General features: G+C 40.9%; 1 protein-coding gene across 1 annotated transcript in view; it reads right to left on the reverse strand.

Annotated features, from left to right (window-relative positions):
- Nucleotides 1–22,465, reverse strand: part of ST8SIA1 (ST8 alpha-N-acetyl-neuraminide alpha-2,8-sialyltransferase 1) — a 121,907-nt gene that overhangs the window by 53,519 nt on the left and 45,923 nt on the right. Inside the window, exon 3 of the mRNA XM_049821905.1 lies at nucleotides 797–906. Within this exon, the coding sequence (XP_049677862.1) occupies nucleotides 797–906 (110 nt within the window). The remainder of the gene's footprint in view (nucleotides 1–796; nucleotides 907–22,465) is intronic.

The following is a 22,465-nucleotide window of genomic DNA, read 5'->3' on the forward strand; positions in this document are numbered from 1 at the left end:
AGTGGGTGTTCATTATGCATCCACCTCAAAACCCAAAGAAACTTCATTTCTCATCTCTTTAGGAGCATTCCTCCAGTTTCTCCCCCACAACATTTTTCTTGCTCCTGTTTAACAGGGAGGAACTAATTTCTGCCTTTCTTCCTTGAAGAATGCAGACCTAGAAAGTGCCAAATTCAATCACAAAAGCAGTAGCTGGTTCAACATCCCTCCTGACAAGTTCTTATAACTTCAGGAAGGCTGGAGCAAAAGAAGATGTGAGGAATCTCAAAAACCTTGCATCAAGGAAAGAGGTTTGGCCTTTCCTCAGACAGTCAGCCAGAAATCAATCTTGAGGGAAGAAAAACACAGGAACATTTTAGCTTGTTCCAACTTACTACTTAAGCCTTGCCCTGTAAATCAGTACATGCTCATCTTGAGTTCAGTGGGTTGCATATGACGGCATTTAGACTTGCAAAGGACAGAGCACATTGCAGGATGAGACCCTGCCTAAGATGGCATAATTAAAGAGAAAAGCAGCTCTTCAGTCCCTCTCTGTGATGCTGCACAATGTCACAACCTCAATCTATCCATCTACAGATTGCCCCCACACTACACACTCATTTGCAGAAGCCAGTCCAAACTCTATTGCCTCTCCTCAACTTTCACCCAAATCACTTGTGTAAAGCATCCTGCAAAGTGGTGGGGGTTGGGGAAACAAGGCAAATTATAATTGATTAATCTCAACTGAATAGCTTTGAAAAGTCCAAGACTTAGCAGGGGAAGGGGAGACAATGTGTCATTGAGGTTTCTGTCTTACCGCATGACAAAATCTGCTTGATCTATTTGTTTGCCGCAGCCGCTCTTTTTCAGGATTCCACCGTTTCCCACCACGGAGCATTTCTTCAGTGGCAGCTGGAAGGGAGTAGCCTAGCAACACAAAACAAGGACCAGTTTTACAGAAGAGAACACACACATCTTTGTAGCAGCCGCTCCTGGAGAACCCGGGGAGCTGGCAGGGCTCAAAGTGACGAAAGAAAAGGGTGAATTAAGAGCTGGGGGGGGGGGGGGAGCAAGTACAGAAATTAGCTGGTAAGTAGACACAGGACAGTTCTTAGCCCCACTCCCCAAACCAGGACACAGCAAATGTGATACAGAAGATAACAACATTTCTGAAAAAACAAAACTGCCTGAAGTCCTTATGCAGATACTGACCAAGCCAGGCAGTCAGGTCAGAATGAGCCTTCTAGCCAAGCTGCAAGGACACAGGGGAAATAAGACAAGCAGGGAAAATTTAAAAAAAAAAAAAAAAAAAAAAAATTAATGAAAGTGACCTTCCTGAGCTGATATACAAAAGAGACCTCTGGGTAAAAAAGGAAGGAAGGAACAGGGAACGAGGTGATGACAGAACGGCGCTGGGATCAGGAGTCACCCTGCCTCCCTCCATGGCTGCGTCACTGGGACCGGTCACTCCAAAGCCTTAGGCAAAGATATTTAGAGCTTGACAACAGCTCCTTAAACACTCAGCTGCCCAGACACAGAATAAATTAAAATTAGAAAGGGATCATTTTAACTGAGGAGCTCTTGTAGCCACTTAGTAGGGCATAAAAGTGCAAGGTCAAATTGTCATGCTACCCTAGACATCAAACACAGTAATAAATTAGATCTGTATAGTCTTCATTCCAGAGACTCTCAAAACTACGGGTGGGACATCTTCCTGTCAGCCCCAAGTCATTCACCTTTAGTGAGGTCAAGACAGTCATTTGAACAGCACACAGTGCATCAGTACAGCCCAGCATATGAAAAAAAAAGAAGAAAAAAAAAAAGTGGTGAAAAGACATGTGAATTTAAAGCAGTGTGATTTCATTATAGAATGGAATTTGTCTGCAATACAAGAGTTAATATTCTCCTCATGCAAAAAACTGTGCAGGTTTTTTTTATTTATCAAACCTGTCAAAACCTGACTTGGCAGCAGAAACAGAAGTTGCTGCACATGCCTCCAAGAATGCAAATGCCACGGTGACAGGATGCATCGCAAAACAATTCTCCTCTCCAGGAAGACAAGGTAGAACGGTGGCAGCACTTGTCCTCACTTACATGTACAGAGCAACGTCTAACATTGCAGCATGTCTTCACCAGGCATTGCAACACTGTACATGGTCCAGGAAACAAACCCAGCATTACAGCACAAACTCTATACTTGTTAAGACTTATATCTAACGTCTTACTTCTTCCTTAGATTTATTTGCTTTATCTTCTTTTCTCAGCAAACTAGATGCCATTCAGCTAGGATAAAGCCACAACCTGATTTCTAATAAAAAACATTAAAGCATTTTTCTTATCCTAACTCTGGATTAAGATATGCTAAAGCAGAAAAATAAATTTTACTTTCCTGAGGCCTGGTCACTGTTAGGAACCCAGTGATAGCACAGGAGAGCAATACTAAGTATGCAGCTGCATTCTCATCCTGCATCTGCCTTCTCAAGAACATTTTTTAATTTACACGTTTATCGAACTAGCAGCGTATCTTGAAATTCAAAGGACATCTCATCTCTAAGGTGACCCTGACCAAATGAGAGCTCACATACTCGGTAAAGAGGGGCATGGCAGGGGGGTAGGGAGGGGAATCAGAGGAAATGTAGAAGACATGTTTTACGAATAACAAGATATATTCTTATTCAAGATATATCAAAGCTTCTGCCAAGACAGCTAGTTATACAAAGGCAAGGCTGTGACAAAGGCAGCAGCCACTAACTTTTGCTTTTAACAGTTGTGGACACTCCGTCACATAAGTTCTGTGGCTTCAGCACACGTTGAGCAGCTTTAGACCCACAAAATAAATGTTTCCTTCAAAATTCTGTGAGTTTCAAACAGCCTTTGATATTGCTTGAGATGACTTGTTGCCCTTCAAGGAAGGCTTATATTCTGTTATACTCAAAGATGATAAATATTAGTTGTCATTTGCATACATACTTTTGTTTCCAAAAGCACGTGAAGCTTTGAAACTCTTGTCTTTCAGAGTCCAACAAACAAAAGAACAAGATCAGGGCTGCCAGGGTGATTTGAGGGAGCCAAAGGAAAGTAGAAGGGGCAGACAGACTCACCATGGCGGTTGTCCCTCTGCCTAACCTGCGAAGAAATCCACTCACTCTATGGACATAGGAGGAAAACCAGACTGAACACAGTTCTCTCTGAAAAGCCACCATGCCCACAAGAGCCCACAGAAGCTTTTGCCTCCCCCAGCAAAGTACTGAAAATTCAGGACAAGGCACACACATCGGACAGAGTCTACATGCCACCATTTAGCTTAAGATGTTCAACCGATGCATTTTCCAGAAGACCATACTTACAAACTTTCTACATTATGCAAAAGACCTAGTTCCAGTACCATAACGGGGGGGGGGGGGGGGGGTGTAAAGGCCTAAGTATTAACTGTCCCTGCTGCTTGGTGGGATTTCAGCTGTTTTGAGCTTAATGAAGAGCAACTGCTTAGGATGACCTGGGAGAAACCTGCATTTGTTATCTTGCACGTGACTCTTCTTCAAGCATTTAAATCACAGATCTGTATTGTTGCTGAGACTGCAGGGGCTTTTCAGGAACTCTGCCCTGAGCCCCTGTCCAAACAAAATGCCTGGTCATACGCGAATCACGCAAGTCTTAAACTCGAGTGTTACCCATAAGCAACTATGAAACATATGGCTCCTTTTCCTCTCTAAGAAAGGCATTTATCTTTTCCCTCTTTCAAAGGAACAGGCTCTTCGGCTTTGAAATTGGTAGGATATCACCATCCTGTAATGTAGTTAGCAGCAGCATACCCAACCCCACTGCAGGACATTAGTGTGATGGCACACTTCCCTCCCCTCCGCACCCAAAGGATGCTCATGGAACAGACAGCACAGATAAAGTCACTTAGAGGCTCTTCAAAGCTAAAATGCTGCGGGCTTCCTTCTGTGACTTCCCATAAGCATTCAACTCATGCCTGCCTTTGGGCTGCCCAAAACAGAAGGTGGAAACAGCTTAAGCAAAATGGCAACACAATTAACCAAAAGGTAGTTCCAGCCCTAACACAGCAGAATTACTCAGCTTGTTACTAGCTTTCCACATCACCCCTGGGCTTTCAAGATGTTTCCCTGCATCCTCTAGCTGTTCCTACTGCTGGCGTGTCACGGTATGCACTGTGGAGTTGAATTTAATAATTAACTATCAAAACCTGGAGTTATTTTTTTCCTCTAAGGGTAAAAAACATCGAAGATGGACTTGTTTCCTCATGCCAAGTGATCTTATGCTATCTTCGTGGTGTGGGTGATCTGCCTTCAGATTTTTTTTAATGTTCTATTGGGGTTGAAGGGGCTAGAACAATGCTACAATTTGCTCCAGGGTTAAACTCGTTTTACCTTTTTGTAAAATAGACTTAGGCATTACTTGTAGTTTCAGTACAAGGCAACTTTGAATCAAGAGTGTTATATTTTTAAGGTGATGGTGCTATTTGGAGATAATACGATATAGTAAACCCAAGTTTGCTTCTAGGTTTCTATTACTGGCAAAATACGTTTCACAGGACTTACAAAAACCTTCTCATGCTTTCCTTCTTCACCTCCCACAGCATAACTCTTTGCTAGGCAAATTGTCAGTTCATAGTTAACAGCATATAAAGTTCTCACGTTGTGGGAACCCAGCTGTCACTTATACTAAATGCTCACAAAAAGCTCAGTTGTAAGCTGGCCTAACAAATGCTAGCTTTGGTCTGTAAAGTTGTAACAAAAGCATTTCCATTAATATTAACTTCCTGAAAGTGTTATTTTCATTGTCAACACATTTGTTATTTTCTTCATTCATAAAATTTTAATGAACAGCCAGAGTCTTGTGGGTAGAGTAGAAAAAATAGTGCAGCATCATTTGATCTAGTGTAATAGAGAAAATTTAAAAACAAATGACCAACTCATTCCATTTTTAAGCAATTATTACCACAGAATTTGCAAATACTATTAACTACAACCACCTTGCCCATTGGAAATAAGAGGGATAAATTCCCTTTAAAAGTAAGCTTCAAATAACTTTAAAAAGGATTCTGTAAGGTGGTTTTTAAAAGGCATCTCCAAACAAAACCAAAGATGGTAGGCGCGTTGTCTCATTTTCCCTGGCTAAAACAATGAAACTCCACCGATAATCAATGAAGATGTTCTAGTTCATATTCATGTAAACGAAAGAAGAACCTGCATATCCCCCTGAGAATTCAATGACAAATAAGCACACAAAACAATAGATTAAAGACTCCCAATTGAATATGGGACTAATTTAACAAAGCGTCTATCCAGCAATTCACTGATTAGTTTCATCATTCATCTAAGTAGAAATAAATCCTTGTCATCAGTTAAAAGAACATTACACAGTACTAACAAAATATAATTTATTTGAGATAATGCTGCTCTAATTCACTTTGATTTCATTGTTAGGTTGTTAATGCATTAATTGTTGCCCACTCCCTGCCAAAGACTTTAATCAGCAACCAAGTTCTTACTGGGAAAACAAGAAAAATTACAGCATTCGGCCTCTGATTTAATGCCGAAGATGTCACAAACACTGAAAATACTGAGAACGCAAATTAGAAAAAAATGGTTTTTTAAATAAGCATTTTGAATTTGCAAGAGATGCTGTGATTTTAATGTCCCTTTTGAGAAGGCAGCATCCTGATGAGAAGGGCGTTGTTCTACTGATTTTCCTAAGGAGCCAGCAAAACCCTGAGAGTTAACGAGAAGCCAAATTCAGCTCTTAATAAAACATTTTCTTGCACCTTTGCATAAGGATGCAGCTGACACTTTGAAGGATAGCTCTCTGCGTGTCAGCCACAGGTAACGTGGTCTTGGTTTTTTACACTGTCAGACATGGCAGGGTGGCAAATGCTCCTCCTTCATTGTTTACAAATCATCTTCGGTCTGATAGGCCTTTTGTTCCTCCTACAGAGCTGTCAAGACATGACAGCTTGACGGCAACTGGCTGCAAAAAACGTCAGTGTCAGGGATGGCATATTCTCTATAGGCGAATGTGGAGGGTGGCTCTGGTTCCCTGCATTTCACTCGCTCCTCTCCACCAAACTGCTCCAAACCTGCCCTGACCCGGGTACAGGAGCCCAGAGCAATGAGTCACTATTGACGGTAAGGTAATAAACACCATGGAGGTCAGGAGGAGCTGCTCCTCCTGAAAGAGAGAGGACTTTTCTGTCCACCTCCTACACTGTGCCACCACAGGGAGACAACTGACCTTCTGCTTTCTATCCTTTAGAAGTAATTATTATTTTCTTGGGAAAATAACTGTTTCCACCAAAAAAAATGCTTAGGGTTAGGGGTAGGGGGTTTTCAAGTGAAAAATGAAAATTTTGAAAAATAAAATATGGACTTCTTTTTCAGGAAGATTGGGTGCACTGTTATCTAAAAGGTCTTGCATGTAGTAATTCATGACTTCAGGCTTTTTGTATTATAAACCTCTTTTCAGCCTGGCCTTTCTGTTTGCAGTTACTGATTGAAATAACTGTACAAAGTCTGAAACGCATGTAAAATTTTAACAGTAATTTAGAACCCACTTCTGTATAGAGAAACAGAAGAAACATGGATTAGAATGAAAGTGTCCGAGAGCTGGAAAGGGAGAAAATCTTACCTATATCATAAATCTTGAGATAATGTTGTGGGCTGGAAGATGCATGCATTTTAACATATCAAGAAACCACACCAATACTGTAGTGGCAGATTTACTGAATGCCATATAATTCTGTGTTCATGCAAAGCTCTATTACAAAAGCAAATTAGTGAAACTGTTGAAAGCTATATTTCGCATGTGCAGAATCTGTCAGAATCATAATGTACGTTCCACTGAGACTTGCTAAATCTGTGTGTTAGCTATAACTCATACAAAATTCTCTATATTCCACTAATATGTGAAATAATGTGTGAAATGTTAAGCAGGAAGCAAGCCGAAAACTTTGCCTCTGTGGTAATGCTGTCACAAAGCAGAGAGATAGGTATAAGCGTACTTACAGTTATTTTGTGGAACAGATCAGAATAAAGCCCCTGCCAGACTGATCCCACGTATGTAGCACACTGTCCTTTTTGTGTATGATAATTACAAATATCAATAAATAAGCTGAGCATGGTTTTTCAAATTCTGGACTTGGATACCACCTAACCCCAATATTTGATTACAAAGCAATTTAGACAGGAAGAAATTGTGACAGTGACTATGAAATCCCTCTAAGAGATTAGAAAGAGATCATAAAATGAACCTCCAGCGACCTTCTTCAGTTTCTTTTTTTTTTTTTTTTTTTTTTTTTTAATAGTTTCCTTGCTCCACAGAGGCACTGCCAACTAACAAATGTTGAAACCTGAAGCTCACTGCATGCACAAAAGAGAAGTGGCCCAGGTGGGGCAAGCTTCTCTGTAGTACCATGCAAGCACGTCTCAGTCATGACAGCAGTGTCTTTATCAAGGATTGAAGTGGAATTAAGCATTCAAGCTCATGAAAACTATCTCATGAAGTATTTATACGGGGACACAGGATGGCAAAAGACCGCTTAGGAGAACGAATGCAGTGATCTGCAGCTGCAGGAAACCCTCTTCTATCCAAAAGGACACATGGGATATTAACTGCAAAGCAACCACACACAAAAGAAAGAACACTTTGCAACATACCTGCATATTCACAAAAAATGTAGAGTACCAGGAACTAGCTGGCAGTCACTTTTAGTTCAAGCTGTACTTTAAGCAGGAACTTCAAAACGGTGTGCTCCCTAATAGCTTTCCACCCAGCATGAAGTCATTGCAAGTGAGTACTTGCCATGAATTAAAAGAACATTTCAAATTGCTACTGTGGCATTTCGTTCAATGGAATCAGCCTTCTTATAGCCAGGATAGCACAGTGTAGGGATTATTTAAAAACAAAACAAAACAAAAAAACCACATTTGGAAATTGTAACGGTTTATTTTAGAAAACAGACTATTGATGGTATATCATAAACAGTATTTCAAACAGTGAATGCTCTGGGAATGTGAAGGGAGTTCTTTATAAGACAAAGAGACATTAAAGGGTGGGAAATCCCAAAGTTCTGGAAGATTTCTGGATCCAAACTTTATGACCTTCAATGCACTAGGACCCCAAAACTTTGGATTAAAAACTATAAAAAGGAAAAAAAGAAACTCAGCCTACTGAGGGTAGGGAGGGCGTCTCTTATTCTGGAAGATGTTACACCTCTCAACATTTCCACAACAGGGAGGCCTCAGGAAGGACTTGAGCTTCCTTCCAAATAGCTGCATTTAGATGTTCCATGGAGCAACCCAGTCCCACGTAAACTGTACAAAATGGAAAAATAATGCACATGTTCCTTGAGAAACAGCTTTACCAAAATTTGTAAATAACTGCCACTGTTGGCTCCCCTATCCACCTTCTCATACGCTTGAATAACTCACTTGATTTTTTTCGGTTTTGAGTTCTGTGTGATAAGAAGGATAAGCTTTGATTCATAGGTCAAATCACTAAGCTCTGCCAACAGCCACAGAAACCCTCAGCAGATCCTTCCTTTTACCTGGCCACCTGACATCACCAGATGCCACGACAAGCTTAGAGGAAAACACAGTCCATCGTGTGGGATTCTCAGCCCTGCTCTGCTTTGCCAGCACCTCCGGAGGTAGGTACACAACACCCTCCCACTTAGATTTCAACTGACTCAGATTTATATGCTCGAACTGTACAGCATTTACACACCAGGCGGCAATTCACCTCCCAGTTAACTGGCACTCTATGGCAGAAAGACATGCAGACACAGCAGGTATCCCAGTGGTTATTTAATACTGCACTGTGCTGAATGCTTAGCAGCAACCCCTTATCTTTTGGGCTTAGAGACCTGACTTTCAGATGCTGCTTTTGAATTGTTTGCCCATCCTCCACTTTTTCCCTGTTCCTTTCTTAATCTGCTCCAAGTCTGAGCAGAAGAGAGAAAGCTAAGTATATCAAACTGTATATGCCAGGGCTGCATTGATACAATGCTCTAAGCTTATGTCAAAAAAAGTGCATTGAAACGTTTTTGAGTTTTGACTAGATGTTTCATGGAAACAAGGGAAAGCACAAATCATCACTTCACGGGGAAAACCTACTTTTTTTAATGTCATGCATGTCTATTAAACAGCAGGAGTGGTTACTATTTTATGAGTGTTTAATGAGTTATTCTTCAGGCCTGGGAAAATGCAGTATAAACTTTTTAATTAATTTCCTGCATTGCAGTGTACAATTCCTAGCTGAGGAAGTTACTGTATATAGGCACATTTTAACTTTTATGCACAAAAGTTTTTGTTAAAGTAAATAACTGTTATATTCCAGTTAGAGAAATGTAGACAGAAAACAAATAATATGATCGCCCAGTGACAGAGTCCTCCAACTCTGACTGTACTTTCTCCCTCACCAATTTCAGGATGGAATAACAGTAACAAGCTGAAACCAAAACAGAATAGGGAAAATTGCAGGGTATCTGCTTGCTTATGCCTGGTGTAGGAATAAGTAGACAATGTACTCTCATGTTGAATTATTCTCTTGTGAGAGCATGGGACAATACACAGTCAGCAAAGATAGGAAAATACTTGGAAATTTTGCAAGACGAATTACTGTTCAGTAAGGGCTACTACTCACTCATTTTCCCAGCTTTACAAAGGATTTCTCAACAGCGTTTCATGTATGTGCAAGGTTATTGCCAGGACCAATCCACAATCAAACACACAGTTCCTAAGCATTTTAAGATCAATCCTAACCCTGCAGAACTGATGCAGGATGAATGTTTACTACAGTCGCATGAGCAGAATACAAATAATTGTGAAATGCAACAATAGCCTGCATTGAACGTGGGTGGGGGTAGGAAAGACAGCACGCAGGAGGGCTATAACGAGGGTGTCAGGAGACCCATCTGCACGTATGCGGCTGATTTACTAAAAAGCTCATCCAGCTATAGAAACACAAAGTTCTCTAATATCTTATTAGTAGCACACGGTATGTGCAATAAATAAGGTTAGTTTCAGCTCGTAAAAAATACAAAGGGCTTCCAATTCTACTTCTATAGAAGACAATAACACTTAAACAAAGGAATGGCTCTGAATTCCTGAGGGCCCTCTGATCCCACCGATATGAATAAGGAGCTGCAGCAAAGGAAATCAATCAACTTATACAGGCATCAAAATATGGATTTAGTTATCATGTGATAGATACTGAAGTTTAAAGCTTTAACTTTTATTTTTTTAGGCTGTCTTAAAAGCAATACACTTCCATTTAGCTAGTATATTAAACAATAAGCTTCTACAAGTAAAAGATCCACTAATAAAAATGTTGCTTGCCTTTGCTTTACCTCTAAACAGTTCAGAAGACTCAATGACGTCTGTTGAGAATCACTAGTTAAAAAGACATCAAAGACAACTAGCAAGGATTGATCTCTCTAGGAAATTTGCAGTTAGAGTTTGAGTGGAGTTTAAACACTGAGAGTGGTTTCTGGCAGCATGGAAGGACTGCTGACTTTTTTTAATACCTGAAGATTTTTTTTGCCTTCTCTATTAATCAGAAAAATTAAGCCTCTTAAGAAAGCTCCACTTACAGATAAGGAGGAAATATCTAACTATTTTAAGACAAATTTTAGACTTTGAAAATTCCAAATTTTACAATATAGATCCAGCTTTATTTACTGATCTTTCTTATGCTAAAATGCAAATAATTCCTTCTGATTCCAATTAGGTAAACGTAGACAAACAGCAAAGGGAACCACAAAACAGAAAGGTTAGCTAGGAAACATTTTAGGGGCTCTAGTGTTTCTAGGTGTTTAGAATAGTTTATTGGTGGTGATTGGATGAAAAAGCCTTATGATATTGGGCTACCCAGAAACATTAAAAAAAAAAAAAAAAATAACACGTAATATCATCTTACAAATACAGTGGGTTCATTTAAATGCACTACTGAATTGGATGAAACAATGGCATGAATCCCGAGAAGCGAGAAACCACATTTTTTCCCTTCCCATAGCACACAGTCAAACCAAACACCTAAGATACACTAAGAAATAAGAAGCAGTCTGAGCAATCAATAAATGTACCCAGCTCCAAAGAGCCATTATATGTGGGCCAGGTCAGCAGCCTGCATCAATCTGTATCTTACATCTTAAGCCTATATTTCATCCACAAACCTAGATGGCATGTGAGTTGGCTCACGTAAAAGTTGACGCGTAAGAGTTGAAAAGCAAATAATAGCATGCAAAGAAAAGAAAACAACACAAGGGATTTTAAGGACTGCACGTAAAACAAGGGTATAGGTCTTCATTTAGAGTACTATGTTTCTTTAGGGCAGTCTTTCTGCAGAAATGTAGAGCCAAGGTTAAAAGACCTTGCTAAAAAGTAAAAAAGGTGGTTAGCAGCATAAGAGGATTTACATATAATGACTGACTACCAAAGTGTTGAAAAAGGAATGTTTACCAAACAAGGAAGCAATTAGAGGAAAGTGCAGCACCACGTAATGTCATGTCTAAAGGTTATGAAAACAGAAGTTTAGAAATCCAGGGAGGTAGAGGGGAAAAGCTGTTACAGAATCAATGATGTTTCCATAAGCTATTTATTTTTTCCAGTAATGAAAACAAAACTCCTTAAAATGTATTTTCACACAGAGGCCTAACAGTAACTCATGATCTTGTTTGAATAACTTATCATAAGCTGATTTGAATAAACAGCAAATGTTTCCGTGTCAATAACAAAACACTTCGTAATACAAGATTAAAATGGGGGAAAGTGTCGTTTCATTATATAAGGGGTGTAGGTTCCCCAAAACTCAAACAGAAAGTGTTGTTTGTTGCCGGCCTACACAAAAGTTCGTTTGGGGCTGGCTGCTCTACTGAGAACACAGCAAAACAGGGAGGGCTAGGCTTCAGGGACCAAACCCAGCCTAAGACCGAAGTCCCTCTCCGCGGTGCAGCGCACACATCAGAATCTGAGAATCGGAAGTCCAGCCAAATTGCGCGGACTGAGGCAACTGCAAGCCTACCGAAAGGCACCACAGAACGAAATTAATTTCACGCAGAGGCACGCCTTTTTTCCCCGACCTGGTGCTTCCCTCGGTTTCAGCACCGCACAATTCAGGCGACCTAGCCCACCTCCCTGCTCCGGGCAGGGTCACCCCTGAAAACGGGTCAGTCTACGCTGCTGCTGAGGCGCTCCGGTGGCCCAGCACGGCCCGGCCGTCTCCCAGCGCAGCTCGCCGGGGCGCTCCGCGGACGGCACGGGGGTCCCGGCGGGGCAGGCCCCGGCTGCCCGCGGCTCAGCACCCTGGCCAGCTCCACCACCCCCCCCCCCCCCCCCGCGCCGCCCCAGCCCCGCGGGAACGGCCCCGGGCCCGGCCGAGGTGCCCTCGGGTCGGGCGAGGACGGGAAGCGCTAGTCTTCGGGTCCGGGTTTCACCTGAAGAAGCGCAGGCACGGCGAAGTGTGTGCCTCCGAGACAGCACGTCATGTTTTTTCACACCTGGATTATCCTGTTGCTCTGAGCGAATACAACCCCTGTATTCTTGGTGGCCCGTTTTCGGCACGTCTTGTTGATGTCATTCCCGTTCTACTTTCCACTCCGCTTGGTCAGGACAAAAAAGGTGTCTCTTCGAGGTATAAGTACATTCACTGAGTGAAGAGGCAAGAAGAATGATGCATTGTCCTCCGCTAGAGGCTGCAATTCGGAGAAGACAATCTCTAAAGTTTTAATAAACTGCAACTCTCTTCTACCAGCTGAACACCATGGAAACCACAGCAGCCACTAAGACAGCATATTACTCTTCTTTTTTTTTTTTTATTTCTTCCCTCCACCCCCACCCCCCCACCCCCCAAGACATTGTCAGGCCCGACAGATAGTTTTTCAGCTCTCTAGTAAACTAAAACTAACTTTATTTTTCACTAAAAACTATTCCAAACAAAAAGCAAATCCAGGGCCAACTAATGAACATCAATATGACTCAACTCAGCAGGAAGCTATTAACATAACAAGAATGCACTGGATTGATTACCCCAGATGCTAAGCACTACAGATCAGCAAGCTACTCAAGGTCTGAAGGGCCTTCCCTCCACTTAGTTTTCAGGGCCTGCTTCAGCCCCTTTCAAACACCAGGCTGGGGAGAGAAGTTTCCTAACAGTAAACATTTGAACCTTGTGACTAGGAAGAGGACAGCAGTAAAAGGCCAAAGGACTTGGAGTTTATCAGTGGAGAACTTCTGGGTCCCCAATAGGGATGACAGGTCATTAACTAGCCTCATGCTGAGCCCACTCGCAGTACTTGCTAGCATATAACACTAACATTCAAACATGTCAGATGACCACAGCTTCCATACAGCATTTTTAAACATGTATCCTTGGCCAGACTTGTTTCTCTGGCTAAGACAACCTCTCCACTCTGCCTCTTATACTCATTATACTGCTTTAGTTTTCATACTTTTACAAAAACAGAAGTCATACAAGAACTGCCATGATCTTCCACCCTTTGAAAACTGAGTTGTCTGATTTTGATACTCCCCAAACTTAATCTTCTCACTTTTCCTTTAGCTTTCTTTATTCACATGAGGAATCCCATGGAAAAAGACAGCACAGGCTGGTTGTTGGCTTTTGGTAAGACATGTAACTGTGTCCTCTAGTTTCATCTTCCCACAGTATCACTCTGTTTATTTTTAGAGCTCTCTCAGCCAGTTAAAGAGAGATATTCAAGTGGTGTTGGTCTCCACTCATGTCTGGATAGCCTTTAAAGGGCAGACTTAGAAAAAAAAAGATTGTAAAAGGACATTGTGAATGTTGTACATTCCATACCTTCTCAATTGTATCCAGCTAAAAAATGTCACATTTAAGAGAAAAAAAAGATGCTTTTTCCCCTAGGTATATAATCTCTCAAAATATGACCTATGATTAGAAAGTCTGATTAGGATCTTTTCTCTTTTTGTATTTTTACCATCACTAGTAAAGATTCTGCACAAGTGCACCAGCTAGATCTTCCATTTTTGTGCTGGTCTCCTGACTATGCCATTCATGATACCTAGAAACAAGACTATTAGACCATTCCACTCTAACAACTGAGTTAACAACACTGTGCCTTTTTCCGGTAAATGAGAGTGTAATGACTTCAGAATATGCAGAGAACAAGTAGATTAAATAGATTCTTTTTAACAGCATCCCTCTTCTACTCCTAATGATATTTTCATGCCCCTCAAGATAGATTTGTACTCTTTTCGCCAGGAACAAATGTGACTCTGTCTTGGATTGCCATAGCCTACATGTTCTCAACTTTTTTACTCAGCTTCTCCTTTGCTTTAGCAAGGCATGGCACATTTGGGTATTTACCTTCATCGTTTCTACCACCAACACAGACAAGTTGGCCTACTATATGTAAAACACCCATAACAAAGCTTACCCGTCTGGTTACATCTCCAAGTTATTTAGTCAAAAGCTATAGCTGTACCAGGAGTCCTTTGCATGCCCACCCACAGAGGGAAGCTATTTGCCAAGGCAGAAGAGCACCTGGGCATAGAAGCTATGGCATATGCAGTGGCACCAGCATCCTGCAACCACAGCAGTAGTTGTAATGGTCATAATCTAGCCTGGAAGCCAGAGCTGGAAGCCACATTTCCAGAAGAGTTCTTTCTAGAAGCAGCTTCACCAAAGACAAATTGCACTTTTTTTGAGGGAAGAGGCTAAGAGCAAGCAAAAGAGGAGGTGAAGAGAAGGGCTCTTGCACTATGTCCTATCAAAACCACTGCTGATACCACCAAACTTTACCTCTGTTATCATGTTTGTTGCCCGGATTAACACCACTTGTTCGGTGTGAAATAAGATCAGTTGGGCTGTCATCTTTGTTAAAGTCTAGTGTAGAGATAGCCTGGATGCCACTAATAAGTTTGCTAAATCAGAAACCTCTTGTGGGGAGGATGGTAAAAACCTAGGAAAGGTAACGGTCCTTCTTGAGCTGGTGTGAAAGATCTGTGGGCTTTGACGACAAAAAGGGCAACCCGGAAACAAAGATAATGCTCCAGCACAAGACTGGTACTCCCTCAGCCCCTTGGACATCTAGCAGAGTAACAGCACTACATAAAACTGCCTAAAGTGTCTGATAATAGGGATCAGTCTTCCTGTATAGAAGTTCACACATGTAATATCTTCTTTTCTTTCCCTTCAAAATCACATTGGTTCATTTCAGAGTTAAATTCCAAAGTGAAACCTTACCAGAACTATGGAGTTTCATTGAGGTTTTGTATGACAATCTTGGAAGCCTGTGACATTCATAATCTTTCATAAATTAAATCAAGACTCAGCTGAAAAGTTTATGGATACTAACGAATTAGTGCCCTGCATTTTTTGTTCATAACAAAGTCTAGTTGCAAAGCTTCCATTTAAGCAGTGAAAAATTTCACCAAGGTTTCATTAAGCCTGGAGAGGATACTTGTAGATACAACTGACTGGCAGATACTGCACTCCAAATATTGCAGTGAAGTGAAGAGGAGGTTGTTTTACAACACCATGCTAAAGATAAATTAGCAATGATTCCACATTAGAATTCAAAGTGGGCAAGTCTTTCACATCGAGTTTGGCAAAGCAGTGGGTCACAGGCTACAGTATTTTGTTTAAATCACTTCTCCCACTCGTACTTAAAATTCCGACATCCAAATTCACTACATCAAAGAAATACTACAGCTCCATTGAACTTGCAGTAACTTGCATTGAATGTACAGGACTCTACACAGAGCTACAAGCTCACTGCATACCTGGAGATCTCATCCCACAACAGAAGAAGAACAAAACCCATGTGCTTTAGAGTAGGAGCTGTACTCTTTCAGGTCATCCAGGCGTTGAGATGAAACACTCTCAGACCTCTCAAGCCTCAGCTATTATGAATGAGACTCATCCCCAGCATCACATTCCCCCAACTACAGTGCCACTAATATGCAAGTTAGTCACTCTCTCCTGCTTTAGGACTTTTTATCCTAAGTGTGCCTGCCTGATAAGCACACAGGTTGTTAAAAGAGAGAAGCTGCAGTGTGACTCCCGTCACAGTCACAGTGTGACTCCCACCTCTCCTCCCAGAAACCTCTCTCAAGTATCACACGCAGTCACATCCACTACCTCGTTGTACAGTTAACTTCTCCACAAGCACCCCTCTGCCTCTTCCCACCGAGCGGCCCAGGGAATAGCTCCATAGAGTTTCATATATTGGGTCAGTAAAAGGTGAAGAGGAACCCTTTCCAAGAGCATTGCATAGCAGGATGCAAGATTTCAGGCAGCCAGCACTCAGCACTCCTCCCTTTCTTTCTGCTGTCATGCACAAAAAGGTATTCCAAAATGAAGACACACACAGGCAGGCAGACAGACAGAAAGAAAGGTTTTAGCTGAGGCCTGTAGATTTGGTTGATAGGAAGGACAGACCTCTAATGCTAAAGGTCACACCTTAGAGTGACCTTAGAGTCAGATAAAAAAGTCTGTAATTTCTAACCAGAAGCACATGTACACATGGAGAAATACTAAGCCATAACACGGAGAGTTTTCAACAGAGATTTCCTTGGTAGATACAATATTGTCAGTTACTTCCAAAGTGCCAGACGATGTAACTTTACATTCATATATACCACACATATATACCTATAATGCAAGAGTATAACAACAACAATGCAATCATAGACTGGAATGACTGGGAATAAGACTTAAATAGGGAAAGTTACAAAGAATCAAGCTAAAACAAGCAGCTCCATAAATGAATGAAAAAAATGTTACAGAAGAGCAAGTTCTCATTGTTGACCCAGCAGATGAGGTAATAACCTACACAGCTGATAGGACACTCAAGGGATCCCGACTTTCATTGTCTCTAAACACTGACGTAATTTATATCCATTTGCACAGCCAGAGTGGTGCTTTAAAGAACCTGAAGCATAAAAGTCAAGTTCAATCATTCAATTAACACCCCAAGCAGCCATGGGGATAGAAATTAAAATATTTTCTCTATAAAAATCTATGTTTTCTACAGTGAATTTTAAATTTAGGATAATGGCTAGCATTTCTCAGTATTACGATTACAATCAGGATATGTGTTATATTTAATTTCCGTTTCGATTGTTCACACATTTCAATGATTTGGTAAGGTAATACACTTTATGTCTTGTCTGCAGTGTAGACCTAGGCAGCAAATTTTCTGAAAACCAGTGTTTTAAGCTATAGTGATGTATTTTGGTATTGCACAGTTTGATGGACACAGTCAGCAGTTCTATTCCCACATTTGTACTTCTGGGGATGGTGGAAATAAGATACATTTTGGATGCAATAATGAGTCACCGGAACTCATTACTGGGGTATGGTAAATGCTCCATCATAAGGAGTCTCTTGGATCCAGAAGCAGCAACTGTCCTGTAGCACAGTAACTGCAGCTGAAGCACCGCTACTGTACCAGACTGAGAAATCACCAGATAACCCTACAGCTTGAGTTACTTGGGAGGTCAGGTCAGGTCATAAGGGTTCCTGCTGCCTTTAAGCCTACTGCACTGGAGGTAAGGATACAGAGCACTTGGCACCTGCACGTGTCAAAATATCTGAAGAACAATGTTAAGTAAGTGTGGCCGATCAAATAATAATCATCATCGTACATATGCTTTGGATCTGATCTGCAAGCAGCCTTTTCCATGGCACTCCAAGCACAGGCAATGGAGATTCCAAACCCCAGAGAACCTACAGGCTGCAATACAGCCTCTATCGTAACCGATTGTCTGTTCCCTCCTTCAAATTAAAGTTTCTATTCCCCATTCAAATGAAACTATCACAAATGATTCTTGACAAGTCCCAAAGGAGTGGAAAGAATATCAATGCACAGTGTAAATTGCTTTTAACATACCGCCAAAGTAAAAAATCATTTTTACTCAGCTCATCATTTTTACAGAGACAGCTTTTTTCTCCCTTGACTAAGTAGCTAGACATCTGTTGAAGGCAAAACATAAAGATATGGCAATCAAAAGACAAATTTTAAAGTACAAAACCATGCTCTTTAAATTTACTCCTTCTGACAGAAATTTGGAGTACACTGCCAGTAAATGGTAGTTAGGCATATGTTAGTGAAATGAAAAAGACCCTGAAAGCATAATTTCAGAGAAAATGCTTTCTGAAAGAGAACTTCCATGAATTCTGGCAGAAAGGCTACTCATCAAAGCCACACACGTACCTGTCATGTTTTTGCAAGTTATACTGTATTTAGCTTCCTTGAAAGTACAACAGTAAATGGGATGTTGACCCGTTTGCCAGAAGATGGAAGAAACTTCTTAAATTTACAGGTAAAAGGGCTGTTAAGTAACTGCTTTGGATTGCTGTCATATTAGGAATGCTGCACATCTTAGAATTTCTGTATTGATTCAAGTTTTAAGGAGATTTCAAAAAAGAGCCATACCTGACTTGCTAATGAGATATTTAACAAAACAATTTTATAGGGTTTCCAAAAATCTGATCTGTAGAGCATTAAAATAATATCAAATTCACTTTAAAATGCCACAGACAAACGTCATCACAACATGTTAACTGAGAATGGAATCAGGGTAGTTTTGTGATCTAAAAAGATCAAAAACACACACAGAAAAAAACGGAGAGAGCAAAAGAAAGAAATTGATAATGTGCCTATACTCTTAAATAACAAGCTGGGGAGAGGGCTAACAAGAGGGGATACCGTATGTTCAGACATGCAAGAAAAACATCATTACAAAAATGGTGCAATGCCATAATGGAGAACTTCCCACTGAAGAAAAATTCAGAAAATAGGTATAAGCAACAAGATTCTAATTATGGAGGATTAAAGGAAAGAAAAACATAATTCAGCTGCAGTTAGGTAAACCCCAACTAATCAAAACTGCTGACTGCGTGTGTAGTCCTGCAGAATCATCATTTCACCCTATATTGCCTGTGATTAGAAAGTACCCTGCCTGTTTTGACTTTATATTGCTTGATGAAATTTAGCAACCTGCCCACTAAATTTCAGAAGTTAGTGCACCACGTATAGGACATGAGCTTGAAGTCCACCAATCTCAAAGGAAAAAAAAAAAGACCTTTTCAGACCAGTGAGCATTCTGAAGTCCTCTTTCACCACTGAGTTATACTGAACAAGGCTGGAAGCTCATCAGCTTAGATCAGGCAAATAGAGAACGTAGTAAAACATGATACGAGAGTTAAAAACCTCTAAGAATTGTGAGCTGTTTCTTTTGGACATGGCAAACCAAAAATACAACCTATATCATATATGTTCATTAAACTGGAGTTCTACTCCAGGTTCTGCTAATCACCTAGTCACCTTAGGTAACTGCTTATTTCCCCATCCATAAAACAGAACAATAGTAAAATCTGTACTGTGGGGTCTGCAGAGAAAGAGTGCCCTACGAAAGCTAAGCTTATCTTGCTTTAATAAAAAAATATTACCTCTCCTTACAAAGTTTGTTTTATCTGTGTTCTTATACCTTCAAAGCCACAACAAGGCTATCAGAATAGCAGGAGAACATTATTACAGAGCATTACTATGGGGAAAAAAGACATCTAGACAACAAAGGAACAGGCAACAGCAAAGCAACTGCAATTCCTATCTGACACCAATCACGAGCAAATAATTTACAGTTGAAAAATTGACCATGAAAACCTGTAATTCATTTGTAGAACACTTTGAATTTCACTCCAGGTGTGCAGATTACCCTAGTATCGGACTAATGGAGTAGCACTTATCTGGAAGGGGGTTGTCTCATCTTTATTCGGAATTCAAATCCCCACAGCAGGATAAAGCAGAGAAGCCAGAAGAGTTACACTGCTGTGAAATAGGTGCAAAATGAGATTCATGCTCCTCGTCTTTATTGCTGCAATGACTCTCTGTCTCCAAGGTCTATGATAAGCTGCATGAACTCCACGCAACATGACAGCAGCCCAGAAAGCATTAAGGGGGGACTCAATTGACCCCCTAACTGTGATTAAAAGGCCAAGCAGAAAGAGAAACTAATAAAGATTGAAGAATAGCAGCAGCAGGTGGGGAGGGCTGGAGACTACCTAGGAGAGATCTCAGAGACACAGACAAAAACGTGCTGAGGAAAGCAGGATAAAGAACTAAAGCAGCAGACTGGGGAGCCGTCAGCAATGGCTCAGTACAGGGTGCTTGGGCTGGAACCCAGCAGAAAGACAGGCTGAGTTACTCGGACATTAAGAAGTCATGAACTGGACTCCCTCTCAACAGAGTCAAACCTAAGGCTCAGCTTTTGGTGTCGGGGGGTAAATTTCTTTGCGCTGTGTAGCAGGAGAGAAGACAAAGGTTTTCTCTATCAGAGAAGGGAACACTGATCCAAAAGAATGCTGTAGATAGCAGATGTCTTTGACAAGAGCCAACACAAAAGTACGCTGGAATGAGTGAGTTTTGAAAAAAACATTGATTTAGTCTCACCCTCTTACCTGTAACAGGGTTAACCACAAATACATCTATAGTAGTATAGTGTACATACTGTTTCACCTTACTTTTATACTATCAAAATTTCTGCTGCTACCAGACAAAAGGTTTATTTATTGTGGTTTTACCTCTCTCAGTAAGACATTAGCTTGAATTTCAGCTTAGGCATGGAAAGATCCCGTCTCAACTGACAAGCCAGAGTTTTGCTCTTACAGACTTAAAGAGAAAGTGCCTATTACGAGAACATGTAATTTCTGAAATCAAGACCTCTGTTCGGACTGTTAGTAAATGACGTTTGATTTTGATCTGCCTTGTACATTGCCAGCTCCTTGCAGAAGCAAGGGTAAGAGTCATGTAAAATTTTAGCACCTGACAAACATATGATAAAAACCCTATTAAGCTGGCAACGCTAGTTAGGAGCAGGGCAGCACACAGTCTGACTTGCTTTTCTGTAGTTGAATGCGCTCTGAAGGAATGACAGGAATGAAAACTTGCTTTTGTCAGTGGGAAGATAAACCTTGGGGATATGAAAGAAGGGGCTCTGTTGAGTAAAAAGGTGCCGTTTTGCTAGCTACACTCACATTTCTCTAAATATGTGCAAGTTAAATGACTTGATAGAGCTACACTCATGGAGAGCCTGTTACGCTAAACCCCCTTCATGCCAGCTCCCCTCAGCGCTTTGCTGGAACCACCACACCTGAGTTGGTAACAACCATTACATTAAGGCCCCTGCCAGGTCAAGTTGGCCTTTCAGGTTACCTTACCCTAGACAAATATTACCCTCAACAAAAGCTGACAAAGAGAATAAAGTTCAAAGTTACATAAAGGGCAGACCCAGAAGTACTCACATGTAGGGGAAAGAAAAGAGGAAGGATAACAGGGACATAGTTATTAATGTGCGTTGTACAAACTAAATGAGTGTGAAAATCAAGTTTACATGGTTAACAAGAGTAATATTGGATGGAGGTAACTGGCATATCAAACTTCGGAGTGCTTGGAAAAATGGAAAGAAGGGCTGAAAGCTTGTATCTAAAAGAATAAAACCAGAGATCATCTCTTGCATACCTACTTACTGTGAATGAGGAGTTCTACAGCTATGGTCCTTGCAGGATCAAATGCTAGCAATGAAGCTAGCAGGAAGAATCTAATTTACCTTGGAGTAGAACCACCCCAAACACTTTCTAACTTTGCCTTTGAAATCAAAAAAAGCAAGTTTCTGATCTTCATTGGAAAAGTTATTTATTTTGCAGGCTTCGCGCAACAGCAGGTTTCAGAAAAGTATTCAGCCTCAGAAGCGTCCAGTGGGACCACATATCAAACTTTAAAGAGAAACCACCATGGCTAATTATCACTACACAGGTTTTCTCTACAACTTCCTCATCTCTCAGATGGTCTGTTCTCGAGTAACCAGATATTCAATTTGAAAATCCCAAAACACAGGAACTATCCAGGGATCCTGATGACCATTTGGAGTAAATTCATACCTGAAGAGGATAATATCTGATCCTCTCTCAAGAAAAAGTTGCAGAAAATAACATTCCCACTACCCAGGGAACCAGTGATTTCACTTCTTTCATTGGATCACATGCCAAGGATCTCTGTACCACTTAAAAACTAAATGAAAAATAAAAGCCAACAAAATTATGGATGACCCCACTTTAATCTGGTGATGTTAACCATCGTGGCATACCATTGCATGCACCATCCTCATATACAGACTTGGACAAGCATACAAAAAAGGCTGCCTTTGCCCTGTAAAGTAGCAGTTGTAGAGTAAGATCAGCTCATTGAGATAGATGGAGAAGTAGAAAAGTGTGCAAAGATTCTGAAAGACTTACATATAGCCTGCTTGCAAGGTCTCAGCAAAGCATCAAGTCAGGCATGATTTCCTCCTTATTGGCATGAGCAACAGAAAGGATGTTGTCAGCTGGGATGGGGGCAAGGAAGAGCAATGACAAAAGGCTCCGTTTTATCTCGTCTGAGTGGCCACTTCAAATTTGCCTTGCCTTTTCACTCAGGTTCTGTCTT

Source organism: Accipiter gentilis, chromosome 18 (assembly GCF_929443795.1).
Source record: "Accipiter gentilis chromosome 18, bAccGen1.1, whole genome shotgun sequence".
Lineage (NCBI taxonomy): Eukaryota > Metazoa > Chordata > Aves > Accipitriformes > Accipitridae > Astur > Astur gentilis.